Source organism: Fukomys damarensis, unplaced genomic scaffold (assembly GCF_012274545.1).
Source record: "Fukomys damarensis isolate Sample0158 unplaced genomic scaffold, DMR_v1.0_HiC HiC_scaffold_32, whole genome shotgun sequence".
NCBI classification, from domain to species: domain Eukaryota; kingdom Metazoa; phylum Chordata; class Mammalia; order Rodentia; family Bathyergidae; genus Fukomys; species Fukomys damarensis.
In genome coordinates, this window is record NW_022900944.1 from 48,346,405 (window position 1) to 48,360,531 (window position 14,127).

The 14,127-nt window shown below is 57.9% G+C and overlaps 3 protein-coding genes across 6 annotated transcripts in view; 1 reads left to right on the forward strand and 2 right to left on the reverse strand.

Annotated features, from left to right (window-relative positions):
- The first annotated feature begins 3 nt into the window (after positions 1–3).
- Trappc2l (trafficking protein particle complex 2 like) lies at positions 4–4,793 on the forward strand. Its single transcript, XM_010627550.2, has 5 exons — positions 4–36; positions 1,373–1,545; positions 2,784–2,871; positions 3,009–3,088; positions 3,966–4,793. Exons 1-5 carry the CDS (start codon positions 4–6, stop codon positions 4,009–4,011), a joined length of 420 nt encoding a protein of 139 aa, XP_010625852.1. The 3' UTR covers positions 4,012–4,793.
- Positions 4,794–6,449: 1,656 nt separating this feature from the next.
- Positions 6,450–11,990, reverse strand: Pabpn1l (PABPN1 like, cytoplasmic). 4 transcript variants are annotated; one of them, XM_010627546.2, is made up of 7 exons: positions 8,578–11,990; positions 8,190–8,334; positions 7,914–7,981; positions 7,425–7,531; positions 7,257–7,344; positions 6,933–7,075; positions 6,675–6,795 (listed from the first exon to the last, which is right to left on the reverse strand). In XM_010627546.2, exons 1-7 carry the CDS (start codon positions 8,812–8,814, stop codon positions 6,756–6,758), a joined length of 828 nt encoding a protein of 275 aa, XP_010625848.1. In that variant the 5' UTR covers positions 8,815–11,990; the 3' UTR covers positions 6,675–6,755. The 4 variants fall into 4 exon arrangements, with proteins under 4 accessions (XP_010625850.1, XP_010625846.1, XP_010625851.1 ...); XM_010627548.2 differs by having other exon boundaries at positions 6,450–6,795; positions 7,257–7,531; positions 8,862–11,990; XM_010627544.2 differs by having other exon boundaries at positions 6,450–6,795; positions 7,257–7,531.
- A 1,926-nt stretch (positions 11,991–13,916) lies between these two features.
- Cbfa2t3 (CBFA2/RUNX1 partner transcriptional co-repressor 3) overlaps positions 13,917–14,127 on the reverse strand; it is a 54,014-nt gene continuing 53,803 nt past the window's right edge. Inside the window, exon 13 of the mRNA XM_019207930.2 lies at positions 13,917–13,987. Coding sequence (XP_019063475.1) covers positions 13,917–13,987 — 71 coding nt within the window. The remainder of the gene's footprint in view (positions 13,988–14,127) is intronic.

The following is a 14,127-nucleotide window of genomic DNA, read 5'->3' on the forward strand; positions in this document are numbered from 1 at the left end:
AAGATGGCGGTGTGCATCGCGGTGATCGCCAAGGAGGTGCGTGTGGACTGGTGGCGGAGGGCGGGTGTGCGATCCTCCCGGCCCAGCTCGTGGGACTCCGCCCTGTCCGCGCTTCCCCGCGTCCCCTCCTTCCAGGCCCAGGTTTCTAAGCCTGGCCGAGCCAGGACCCAGGCCCGCTGCCCGCCTGTCATCCCGGAACGCATCCTGGTCCTGGGACCACTGGACAGATGGCTGCGGCCTGGGAGCTGCTCTTCTTTCCGCCCGAGTTTGCGGCTGTTCCTCCCGCGGCCTCCGCCAGCTTCTGAGTTTCCCTCTGTATCCATGGCCCACTTTTGTCCCGAACGGTGCCGTCCTCTCCTGCCCGAGGGTTCAAAGAACAAATCATGGTTCATCTCTACCTAAAATATGTCCAAGGGTTTCTCCTTGCCTCAATATGGCGCCTGAGTAACCTGGTTAACGTCCCCCGCCCCTCCGCAATTCTACTTGCAGCCCCTGGACAGGCCCTGCCTTCTCTCTACTAAGGCCTCTCCCCCGACCTCCTTGCATCATGGGCCAGTGTACATTTCATGCTCCGAGGCCTTCTACCTGCTCATGCTGCACGGAGAGTTTCTTATCAGGTTCTTTTTTGAGAATGGAGACAATCAGGGACCTACCTACGGGTGTGACATTCCTCATGGGCTTTGAGCACAGCTACAGTGTAGCACTGACAGGTGCACCTCCTTAGGATGGAGTTCTGTCCTCACAAACCCCCATAAGTTGAAACTATCATAAGTCAAAAAATGCATTTAATACCGGATAAACTCATGGTAAGCATCATATATGGAGATTCTAAATTGGGGGCTGCCTATGTTTGCAGATCTGCGAACCTGCAACAGATTCCGGTCCCAGCAGATGGGGACATCTTATTCACAGATGTCCGTGTGCCAAGTCTGGGCAGGCATGGTGAATTGTGGCATGTGGGAGGCTGGGTGAAAAGCTGTTTACTCTGGGGGTCAGGATGATTAGATGTGCAGAGATGGGGGGCTTGAGCTGAGTCTTGAAGAGCTGAGGAACAGAGCCACTGGCCTTGCGGGGTGGTACCATGCTAGGGTGTGCCACACAGAGGCCAAGGTAGCTGGGACAGAGTGCGCTCATGAAGGTGCATGTATCAGCCATGGAGATGGGGCCGCTGTCAGCAAATAGCACACAAACTTGCTTAGATGAGATGGGACCCACAAGCAGTGCCTGAGGGGAGGTGGAGAGTTAAAGTGTGGATGTCACAAAATAGGGTCCCTTTCCAGGATGGTCATGGGTATGGGCTGCACTCTGGCACTCTGTACTGTTCAGAGCCAGCATGTGCTGTCTTTTGAGTTACCATCATCCTTTCTTGCAGAATTACCCTCTCTACATCCGCAGCACTCCCATGGAGAATGAGCTCAAGTTCCACTACATGGTGCACACGTCCCTGGATGTGGTGGATGAGAAGATCTCTGCCATGGGCAAGGCCCTGGTGGACCAGCGAGAGCTCTACCTGGGTCTGCTCTACCCTACAGAGGACTACAAGGTGTATCTTCCAGCGCCCTAGCATGGTGCTGTAATGGCCAGGCATGCTTTAGAAAACACTTGCCAGGAGGATCCCCGAGAGTTCCAGGCCAGCCTGGACTACAGAGTGAGTTCAAGGCAACCTGAACTACATAGTGAACCTGCCCCCCAAAAACCCAAAATAACTTGAAAAGGGGGGGAAAAAAGCAAAGGTTTTCAACAAGCCAGGGAATTGGGGACAGACTGAAGCTAATGAAGGCTTCTAAACCTCATTTCCCTGGAGACTCACTTGAGATACACAGGGCTCGAGTGGAATATATGTGGGTGGAACTGAGGCTCCCCTTGCTTTATATTTGTAAGGGTGTCTTCCTGTGCTTTTCAGCCTTTCGGCGGCGGCGGGTGGGAACTGTCTTCAAGCAAGGGCAGTTGTTCCATTCATTTCTTGTTAGGTCTTTATTGTTGTGTTGTTCTCATTGGAAACCCTTGGGCAGGCCCTTGTGACAATCACTTGAAGTTCTGGACTTCAAAGGCATTCCCATGGGCGGTAACGTAATTTGTCCATAGGGATTGTCTTAGTCACTTTTGTTGCTGATACAAAATTCCCGACACCCACCACTTAGGGAGGAAGGGTTTATTTTGATTCAGTTTGTAGAGTTTCAGTTCATAGTCCACTGGCTCCCAGGAAGGACGGCATGGCAGAGGGGCGTGGCAGAGGAGAATGACTCAAGTGGTGTTAGAGAAGCAGAGATCAAGGGAGCAGGGAGGGAGGGAGATAGAGCCTTCCAGGCCACTGACTCACCTCCTCCAATCAGGCTTCACCTCCCAAATCACAATGAGCTAGAAACTTCACTGATGAGTATCTCACCCCCGTGATCCCATCACCCCAAACCCTTCATGAGGCCTGGGTTCAACATCTAGATATAAATGCAACAGTGACTTGACCTGGAGCCACTGCATTACACTATGACGAGGCCTGGGTGGGGGAACTTATTTGTGAAAACTGGGTTTGCATTTAACTTCCTGGGCCTGACATTGATTCAAAGGAGGGCGATATGGCCCTGATACAGATTGGATGTGATTTGAGCCCCGCGGGTGTTGGTAACCTCTGCCCCTGTGAACACCAGGGGACACCATCAGGGTGTCCCATCTCACCCCTGTGTGGTCGCCACGGGACCTGTAGCCCTGGGCACCTCCCGTGACTCAGGATGGATAGGTGTCCTCAGCAGTCCCTGCGTTTAAGTGTTCCCTAACCAGCTGGGCAGATATGGCTTTGTGACCAACTCCAAGGTGAAGCTTGTCATGGTGGTGGACTCCTCCAACACGGCCCTTCGAGACAACGAGATTCGCAGTGTGAGTGGGTGATTGGAGGCCGCGCTGTGGGTGGGCTGGGTTTGTTGTTGCTAATTATGCTGTGTGGAAAGGCCGAGACCCACGCCCAGCAGTGGCCATGCATGTGTTTGTTGAAACCATCGCTGGTCCTGTTTCAGATGTTCCGGAAGCTGCATAACTCCTACACGGACGTGATGTGCAATCCCTTCTACAACCCTGGCGACCGCATCCAGTCCAGGTGGGCCTGCTGCTGTCTGTGCTGCCACTTCTGCTGGGCCCGCTTGCTGGAGCATGGCCGAGTGGAGGTGTGGCAGCCATTTCAAAGTGGTGAAACCCTTTGTTAATCAACTCTGACTCAGGCAGATGGGCAGAACTTGCCCACTTGGTTTCCCAGGTGCACCCGGTGGGTCCCTAAGGCATCTTGGAGAGCACAGCTAGGACTCAGGTTCGTGGAAGTAATCCTCAGGGAGAAAAGGTCCTCATGTCATTGCCCAGCCTGCCTTTCCTGTAGGACTTGGATAGTTAGGAGCTTGGATCACAGGGGTCTTCCTGGGCAGGAGGGTGGCTGGGGGTATGGTGCATGCCTGGCACTCGAGAGGCCTGTTTTGATCCCTGGCACAGCCAGCAAACCAACATGGCAGACCTACTGTTCGAATAAATGTCACAGAGGAGCTTTGTGAAGCAGCATGGATCCATGTGCTACACCCACACCCGCTTCCCTTGGTCCGTGACAATTCCTCAGGGGCAGGTGGCCCACACCAGTCCCTTCCTGTGGTGCCTTCCCTTGCTGTGTGTCTTGGATCATTCTGGTCCAGAGGAGGCAGCAGATGCTCCCGGGATGTACTGGGCAGGAACAGTGCTGCTCTCATTCCTGCTGCTCCCCCACCCCTGCTGGGACTCTGGGCCCTGACCTGGGGACCCTTCCAAGGAAGGCTTTGGGGACTGCAGGCAGGAGATGGGGTGGTGGGACTTGCCTCCTGGCCTCGAGGTGGAGTTCACTCACTGGGCCCTAGAGACGTCCTTGTCTTTCCTGGGCACCTGGAGGTGGTGCAGTCTCTGTCAACAAAGCGATGGGGTTGGAGCCGTCGTCCTTGAACTGACCTTTCTCTTTGCAGGGCCTTTGACAACATGGTGACATCGATGATGATCCAGGTGTGTTGAGCAAGTTCCTGCTGCCTGTGACCTGACCCGAGAGAAATGTGTACATAGCTGCTTGGAGCGTCTGTTCACCGTCATTCCTCTTCCCAAGTGTGAGGGAGCTGAGGGTTGGGCGTGGGCCTTGCCACTAAAACATAGGAGTTGAGGTCGGCTTGTCCTTCTGTGTGAGCAGGGGCACACTGAGGACTGGGGCAGCTGTGGCAGGAAGCCTGTTCCCAGTGGGAGGGCAAAGGACAGGAACCCAGCATCTGCTCTTGCCCCTGGTGGTTGCATTTGAGCCTGCTGCTGTCCCCTGGGCTTCCTAGGATGAGCCGGAATCTTGCTGTCACCATCCCCGAAACTCATACAGCAAAAGCCCAAATGGTGGCCCTAACTGCCCACGATGGAGGAGACGGCCTTTGAGGTCAGGCTGGTCCCCATGTCCTTTGACAGCTGGCTGAGAGATGCCAGTGGGCCTCAAGGACACTGGGCAGAGCCATCCATACAGATGTTTCTGTGCCACACTGTGTCCAGAGCCATCGGCCTCCCCAAGTTACAGGTCCAGGAGGCTCCGTGCCAGCTGAGCAGCCCTTCAGTTACCCCCTGGCCCTGTGCATTTCACAGACTTCTGGGGCCCAAGGGTGCTTGGGATGGGAGGTGAGCGGTTGCTCTATACAGGTCTGGTTGTCCTTCCTGCCCAGCAAGCACAGTGTTGATTTTTTAACAAATTGCACGATAATAAGCTAGGTGTGGTGGCAGACACCTGTAACCCAGCACTCTGGAAGCTGAGGCAGGAGGATCGAAAGTTCAAGCCTACCCTGGACAACTTAGCAAGACCCTGTCACACAAATAGAGAGGGCTGGGATGCAGCTTAGTGTGAAGGCCCTGTTCGGCATGCATAAACAAACGTGCAAACCCCAGGTCTCCCACCCCAGGTGAATGGAAGACCTGGACCGGCCTGAGACCTGGCAACAGGCAGCCAGTGCTGACACACAGTGTACACTCGCTCCCTGGTTCACAATCGGTGACGGGAGGCACTGGCCAGGCACAGAATCTGTGACCTCCAGCAGGGCAGCTGCCTGGGGATGTGCGTTGGCGGCTGCACACTGCCCCAGCATACCCTCCACCTCTTCCTCACAGAGAACTCCGATATTACTAGAGACAGTCACAAGATACACGCTGCTGCTGCCCTGCGCCCCTTGGCAGATAGCAGAGGTGTGAGTGGGTGGTGTTGGAGATCTCCAGGGATGGCCACCTAGAAAGGGTTCACCTTTGTCTCTTCCTGCCTGGGACTTGGATGGGTGGCTGACAGCTGTCTCGAGAGCATGAGGATGAGATCCCCGTCTGCTGGATGGGGCAGCAGAGAACAGGAGTCTGTGCTGTGTCCCAGCCCTGGACATGTGTGTGTGGTGTGGGGAAGAGGCCACTGGCATCTTTGTTCCTGTTAGTTGTGGCTGGCCCTGTCCACCTGTGCTTTAACATACTGAGAAGCTTGCTGTGCTTGGTTGGGTGGCTTCTCCACCTTGATCTCCAGAAGACAGTGTCAGAAGCATTCTGCTCAGTTTAGCATGGCCACCAGGACTGCAGGTCACCATCTGCCCTCCCACCACCCTGAGCATGGCCCTGTCCCCAGTCCTGCCTCCAGGCTCATCCTCCAGCCCAAGCGCTGCCTTCTCTGGTGACCTCTGTAGGACGTTGCCCCTTCTGGCACGAGTAACTTGGCTCCACCTAGTAGCTGCTTATGCAGTGACCACCTGTGCTTGGAGACCCCGGAGGGGTAGGAGCAGAGCATCTGATTCTTCACATCTATGGGAAAGGAAGGACAGGGCTCCCTCAAAGGGGCAGCCACTCTGATGAGGATGACAGTGTGGCACACTGAGTGGGTCCTGTTGTGGCCAGTAAGTGGCCTGAGGTGCTGGGCAGGCAGTGGTGGCTCCATGCCAACGTCTGCTTAGTGCCCAGCCCTTTGGCAGCTCCATACTTGGCAAACCTCAACCTTACCCTCAGTCCCCGCCTTCTGGTGTGGGCTCAGCCACTGAGATGTGGTCCATGGCCTCTCGTGGGCACGAGCAGAGCCCCACACGCTGGGGCTCAGAATAGGAGTTTGCACTCAGCTTGGAGGCCAGAAGACAGTTCGCTGTGGGTAGGGCCAGCCTCTCTGCAGCTCTGGAAGACCCTCGATGTCCCTTGACCTGCAGATACTTGGCATTGCTCTGGGCTGTGCTTTTCTTTGTGCAGTCTCACGTCTCATCCTACAGTTGGACTTGGGATCCACCCAGATAGTTCAGGATACTTGCCGCTGAAGACTTTTTTTTTTTTTTTTGAGACAAAGATGAAGCAGTCGTGTTTGGAGGCTTCACCCTGGAGTCTGACCTGGCTCCTCGCCTCTGTCAGGGTGCAGGGTGGCCACCTACCAAGAAGGCGCAGTGTGAACTTGGATCCACATCAGGAGAAAAGGGGAGATCTGCCATGGTGTGCTTTTAAAAACATTCAAATTTAATAATTTATGCTTTACTCTTAAAACAGAAGTCTGTATCTTTCTTTAAAATACATGAGTTGAAGAGCTGAGGTGGCCCATCCTGGCTGGCAGCACCACCTGGGCCTCCCTGTCCCCACCCCAGCTGTCCAGGGCCTCCAAGCTGCGCCACCCACTGGACAACCATGAGACTCATGGCTGCAGACCCGGCCTGTCTGGAATAAGTGGTCCCAGGGCACACAGCTGCTGACTCCTGCCCCAGCCCTGACCCCACGTGGAGTCAGATGTCGCCTCAGTATGGCGAGAACCACGTGGAGAATCTTCTACGGCCCCTGTGAGAGGGAGAGGCTCAGGTGAGGGTGCAGGTGGTTGGCAGTCACTCAGCAGCTCTGCACCCTCAGGTCGACCTGCAGCCGCTGGCTCTTGGGGGTCTCCATAGGGTGACAAGCTCGACCCTGAGCCTTCCTACCTGCCCTGCCCACGTGGTCGGAACCGGGGCCTGCCCTGGAGGCTGCTGCATAGGATGGGTGCTGCCCTGGTGCCCAGGTACCCCCGGAGGCCCCCGCGGTCTGTGGAGCTGATGCCTGGGAAGTTGGTCCTCTTGGGGAGCACCTGGAACCAAAGGTGCGAGGTCGAGACCTCTCCATCTGCAGCCGCCACCTCTCAGAGCCTTCATGGGCCCGTGTTGCTATCTACCATCTCCACCTGTGTGCAGCCTCCTAAAGGGGCAACCAGGGCTCCAACGCCCATGGGGGTCGGCACTGGAAGGGAGATCTCACACAGGGACACGCACCTTGATGACCCGGCCCCGAAAGATGCTCTCATCCAGCTGTGCAGCGGCCAGGGCTGAGCGCCGGGTGGTGAACTCCACATAGGCATAGCTGGGGGGTGGGGGAGGGTGAGACGGGGTGGGGCGAGGGGAGTCCACACTGCCTGTGCCCCACCACAGCCCTGCACTGACCCCTTGGGGTGGCCAGAGAACTTGTCGCATAGGATGGTGACACGGTGCACCTCCCCACAGGGGTGGAAGTGGGCCTCCAGCTCCTCGGCCGTGCCGCTGTAGTCCACCTGCCCAGGCACAGCCCCTGTGCTCTCCGTGCAGAGGGGAGAGGGAGCCCAGGTACCGATGCGATGGCTGGACTGTCCCCCCCGCCCGAGGCCTGGGTGATGGGCTCACCCCGAGTTTGCACACTTTCTACGTGGACCCCGCGGATTGCACCTTGCAGCCTTTGGCTGGCTTAGGGTTGCATGGTCTGTACAGTGACTGTCGCTAGAGAAACCAGGACATCTCATGACGGGCCAGGGCTCCTCGGGGGACAGTCCACCTTTCTCAAACCCAACCACCCCTCCACTGGCCTGGACCCTGGGATGGCCCTTCCTCCCACTCATGGCCCCAGGAGGGTGGCCCCAACTGTGGACAGGGCCACTGGTGTGCCCTCCCACCACTCACGTTGCCAACGTAGATGGATCTGTAGTCGGCCTCCACCGTCTCCCGGGGGGCCATGGGAAAGGGGCTACCTGGTAGGGAGAGGGCCGCAGACACCTGGTGGGTGCCTCTCACCTGTGCTCTTGGGGAGGCGCTGCAGGCCTGACCCATGGTGACACCACTTGCTCCCTAGTGGCCCTCATGGGCAGGCCACCCCCAGTGCTCCCAGACTGGGCAGGCTCAGAGTCTCGGGTTGTGTCCTGGGACAGGGCTAGGGCACCAGGGCCCCTTGGTTCCTACCCACAGTCTCAGGACTCAGCAGCTGCCTAGCCCTGGCGGCTTCTTCCTCTTTGGCCACGGTCTGTGTGCTGGGCGGCTCTGGTGCCGCCTGGGCCTGCTCCATGGTCCACAGCTTAAGCTTGATGGCCTCCAGCTCCTGCAGCTCCTGCCAGCATAGCAAGGTGAGCCTGGGAACATCCCGCAGGACCTACCCGCGGGGAAAGGAAGGGGACAGCCCTGCCGGGGCCGCGGACCCTGAGAGATGATCCCCTTCTCTCAGCAGTCCTGCAGAGAAGTCCCTGAGACCTCCACTAGGTTTCCTCTGGAGGCTCTCTCCTCCTAGTCAGCTTCCTGTCCCTTTGTCCCCAGGCTATGCCCAGGTCCTTGCTTGCCACCACCTGGTTGCTACCTGGTCAGGTTCAGGGCCCTTGGCCAGCCTCTCGGACTCCAGTAGGGACAGCAGGAAGCTTGCGTCTCCATCATCGTCTTCCTCGGCCTCCCTCCCAGCCCCACTTCCTGGCTCCAGAGAGTTCTTCTCTGGCCTGGCCCAGGCCCCCCAGCCCTGGGCTTCCGGGTCTGAGGAGACCATCTGGAGCCAGGCCTCGGTGGGGGGTGGGAAGAGTGTGCAGCTCTGGAAGGGCCACATGGTTGGCTGGGAAGCAAGAGCTGCTGCTCATTTCCACCACCGCTTACCTGCATGCACCTGCCCAGCCCCTTTTAAACTGTGCGTGCTGCGCCAGCTGCTCCCACTACAGCACCAAGGGCTTTCCGCTGGGTGTAGCCCCACCCACCCTTCCTTCTTGGGGAGGGGAGGGTGATGGAGCCCTGGACAAGGCCCAGTGCTGTGAGCACTCAGGGTCTCCTCCCACTTCCCTGACAAGAGGACTGGGCCCCTGGAGGCCCCGGTGAACAGTCGGGCGTGAACAAGTTGGGGAAGCCATGTCTGGCAGAGCCAGGGAGCCCAGGGCCTGAGTTGGTCAGGGGAGGCAGCAGCCTGTGGCGCTTGAGTTCCTAAGGACCCCCGCACCCCACAGCTGGCACATCTTAGGTGGAGGCCCTCAGCTGAGCTGATCCTTTGCTTCTCTGAGGGCCTAGGGCTCGGGGCAGCAGCCCTCCCCCACGTCGCTCCCTGAAGGGGTGCCAGGGCCCCTGCACCCCTCCTTTCTTCCCCACCCATTGGAGGGCCAATCTGCAAGCCTCCCACACCCAGGCCTGACTCTGGACGGCCTCAGGGCTTCCCGTCTCCAGCACCTGGAGAGAAGCCAAGGGACCCAGCCCGCACTGTGCCGGGTTCCTGTTTGGGCCGAGGCCGGCAGGGCGAGTGGACAATAAGGCAGGTTGCACAGGGCCCAGGGCTGAGGCTCCACTGTGGCCTGGTGGGAGGCTGGGCACCACTGTGTTCCAGCTAGATGTCCCTGCCCCTTGCCATCCTGTGGGAGCTCAGGGCCTGCCCAGGGCAGAGGATGTCACACCACAGCTACACAGTGGCCTTCCTGTTGAGTCCCGCTCGAGTCCTGTGTGCCCTTCAGACAGAACATTTTGTGGACATGGCCCCAGTGGTGGTCTTCCTGAGGAGGGGTCAGGCCGTCACATCACCTCAAAGGCTCACCCCACTGGAGAATCTCACCATGGTTGCCCTGTGTCCCCTGCCTCCACCCTACGCTGCCCAGCACCCTGTCCAGTTATCTGCCTGAGGGGAGGCCCTGCATTCCTCACCTGCAGCACTTCAGAAGGAGCAAAACAGAGCCCAAGAGGGCCAGCGCCTTGGGTACGTGCCCTTTATTACATAGGTGGGGCAGCCAAAGCAGAGAGGAGGATGTGGATTGAGCCTCTGCCCGAGGCTGCTGGGATGTGGGGGGTGCTGAAGGGCACTAATGCCTTCTGTTAGCCTTGGGCCTGGGGTCCAGCTGGATGGCAGGAAAAGAACAGAGCAAGCGAGATGGAGTCTTATGGGACTCTGTCACGCACAGCTGCCCCAGGCCCATCCGTGAGGTCTCGAGGGCAGCTGGCCTCAGGGTGCCAGCATGATCGTGATTCTGGGGCCTCCCCCAGCTCATGTCATGGCTCGGTGGGGAACTGTAGGGTGGGCAGTGGGCAAGGAGGCTATGGCTGGGTCAGGTGTGATCACCACCAGGGATTTTGGTGGGGTAGACATGTGGCTCACCCCTGGTGCCAGAGTGCATCAGGACCTCCTGGAGGTCTCTCTTGGGACCCCTCCCCCAGGTGCTGACCCCCAGGGCAGGTGGCAGGGAGGGTGCACGCCCTGCAGCCTTGGGGAGTCGGAGCGGCTTGTGGGCTGCCCTATCTCCATCCTGGTCCCAGCCCCCACCCGGGCAGAATCTCACGTCCCTGAGGTGTCTGGAGCTGGCTTGCGCCTGAAGAGGCACCATGGCCGAGTGCTACCTTGCAGGCAGGTTCCCCAGCGGCAGCCTGGTTGGCCCCAGGCACACGCACTTGAGGCCATGGGAGGACCTGGTGACCTTCGCACACTGGGGGCACTAGCTGCGATGGATGCGAGCTGGACTGGGTGGAGGGACTGAGGACAGCTGTTGGGGGCTGGAGAGTGAAATGTACATGGTGTGCAGGAGGACAGGGCACAGGCGAGGGGGTGGGGAGTGGGGTGGACGAGTGCACAGGTAGATGAACAGGTGGATGGATGAGTGGGTAGGTAGATAGGATGCACTGAGTCAACTGATAATTAGCTAGGCTGAGGGGTGGGCAGAGGGACGGACAGATGGATGCCAGAGATGGACTTTGGTGTCAGCTGGAGGAGCTATTTGGAAAAACTGGCAAACAGGAGACTTCGGGGCCTGTCCTGACCAGTGTGCCACATCCTGAGGTGAGCCTTGCCTGGCCCTCCTGTCCATCCCCATCCAGCACTGGCCCTCTTGGGGCTCTGCTGCATGTGTCTGCTCAACGACTCCTGCTGGGCCTTCCTGAAGGGTGACATCCACCTGTCCCACCCCAACACCCGTGGCCAGTGTGGACTGGAGCCACAGGTCTCTGCTTCTGTCTATCAGAGGACAGGCTGGGCAAGCCCTGCCTGGGCATTACCCATGGGACATTGTCAGGGCCTGGGTCCCAGGGGAGGGCGGGGAGGAGGGATGAAAGAGCTGGGATGCACACGGAGCGAGGGCTGGGCCTGTCTGTCTCCGTCTATCCCATTCTGTTTTAGCTCAGGGCTCAGGACAAGGTGAAACCACGGCAAGTGGCAAGGGACACTCCTAGCGCAGAAAGGCAATCTGTGTAATGACCGCCCCACATCTAGGGCTCCAGCTTGGTTCTGCTGTAAGATTTTTTGGGGTAGACAGAACTTGAGTGCAGAACCCACAGCAGTGGCAGCTCCCAGTCACACAGGGATAGTGCCTCTGCCAACAGGTGGCAGCTAACACTGCCCAGAGCTCCTGAACCCCACACGTGCCAGGAATGCCCTCCTGCTCTTCCTCAGTTTCCCCACTGGAACCCTCCTCCCCGGTCCTCCTGACTGCTGGGCTCGAAGGTCTCCCAGTCCGTATGTCAGGCTGGTGGGTCAGGTAGCCTGTCTTCTGTCCCTGAGAAGCCTGCCTATCCCCAAAGAGGAACACAGTGAGAGGGACATAGGTGTTTCCTTGAGAACCACAGACTGGGTCCACCCAGGAGTGGGCACCCCAGCCTGGAGCCAGGGACTCAGGGATCAGGACAGTGGCCCAGGCTCCTCACCAGCAACACCCAGGCCAGGCATCTCCAAGGCCCACAGCTCACAGCACAGCCTCACCAGGGTGCACAACCCAGGCCCACCGTGTTTCCCTCTGCAAACATGGTGCCCACTAAGCCAAGCATTCGGGACCCTTTGCTGGACGCAGGCAGGAAGGGCCCAGGGGGCTGCGGGCCACAAGGCAGCAGGGACTACACGAGGTACCCGGGGGACAGGTTTCCTCCACGGAGAAAACCAGCAAAAAACCAGCAAACAGGAACCAGCACAGGCTTCCACGTGTGACTGAGAGCCAACCCCATGTGGCCATCACTTCCTGAGTCCATGGGAGCAGAGCCCTGCCAAGTCAGGGGCCGTCGCCTTAGGGACCTCCTGGAGGACAAGGAAGAGCTCTCTCTACCTTTAGGGCAAGGGTGCTGCTGTCCCAGAGCTGATGGCATCTGGCGGGTCCTTCTCTAACTCAGCGAATTCTGCAACTGGGAGAAGTGTCCCCCACAGAGCCACCCCTTGCTGGGGAACAACTGCAGATTTCGCCAAAAACCTACTTCCTGCATTTTGCATTGGCTGTGGTTTCCCTTCTCTTTATTTGGCAAACGTCTTACCATCCTGGTGGGCACCGTCATTCGGACCTCTGCAGAGACTATGTACACTCACATTCACGCACACGAGCCCCTCGCATGGGGGCCTAGCCCCCTATTGCACTGAAGTCCTTCGTGCCTCTGCCGCTGAGCATGCGGAGGTCTGTCCGTGGGGCTGTGAGACTCCCCATCATCTCCCCGAATGGCTGAGGGCATCACGCGGCGTGGGGGTGTGGAGAGCCGGTGGGGTGTCCAGTCTCCAGGGCTGAGCAGCTGGGTGGACAGACGGGGGACGTAGGGATATATACAGCTGAGCACGAGTCCCAGGGGAGGGAGGGCGGCTGCTTTTCTGTGGGTTTTTCCGGCAAGGTGTGAAGGAAGGAGGCCCAGGGCCTGCGCGGTGACCAGTGGGAGCTGAGAGAGGTAGAGGAGGAGAACGGAGGGCACTGTTCCAGCAGCGGTCACCGCCATCTGCTCAGGCTTTGAATCAACCCAAAAGATTGTCACAGTTTTGTTTCTGAGTTGTGCTTTCTCTGAGGAGAACACTTTAGCACTTTTTTCTTCACGAGTGGAGAAATGAAATGTGGACAGCCACAGGGCGCAGGGACAGACAGGTGTCTCCCTGAATGCAGATGTGCGGTGACTCACAGGCGCAGGGGCCTCGCGCTCCCGTCTGCCCAGTGAGGGGCTGCAGATTCACTGAGAAAACTTGAGGTCACTTCTGACTGGGCCTAGACCCCACAACCCCAGGATTCCAACACCCCAGAAAATCACAACCAAAACCGAAAGACCAGCATCAAACAAACCCAGGCTGGACTGAAACAGTGAAAGGAATACTTTGGCAGTGGAAAAGCATTTTGGATTTCGATTTCTTGTGTTTGCTTTTTGGGTTTCCTTTGGAGCAGAGGTGTGTCCGGTATCCTTGGCTGGCTAGCTAGCAAGGTAGTTTACAGGTGTGCTTCCTTTGCTTTTTTAAAAAAAACCTTTTTGGATTTTTACTTAAAGCCAAAGACTTTGACATTAAAAAATAAAAAACAAAAAACAAAACACCACAATAACCTGAAACCAAAAATGCTTTGAGTTGGAAACTGAAATCTTTCTCACTGCGTCTGCCCAGTGACCCCTGGGGTGGCCCGGGTGGCACAGTGAGCTCAGGTCTCTGGATATAAAATCAATTTTCCCCCTTTAATGAGGAAGTGGAGGACCCCACGGTCATCTTTGTCCATTTCTGAGTAGATCTTTCGCCAACAAAATGAACCCCCCAAATGCTTCACTGAAAATACGAGCCACCAGTTAGGTGCTTTTCATGATAGGGAAAGTGTGTAGAAGTCATAAAGACAGAACAAAGATGAGAGACAGCAGGAGACGACAGAGACAGACACAAGACGGACAGACAAGCGGACGAGCTGGGCATGCTGTGCTGGTGCCACCCTGCTAGAGCTGGGTCTCTGGCTTCCCAGGGCTCCCGGGAGGAGGCTGTCAGGTCGTGGTGGACGCTCGTGTCAGGTAGCTGAGGCGGCTGCGGTGCAGCTCTGGTTGGCTCTGTGTTGCTTTTTGGACAGGAGAAGTAGCAGCAGTGGTTCCTGCCATCCGGCCAGGCGGGCACAGCATCTGGCTCTGGGCTGGGCCGGGCTGGGGCTTAGCGGGGCGTGGCACCCATGGGCCAGGTGTTGGGGCCTGGAGAGGTCAG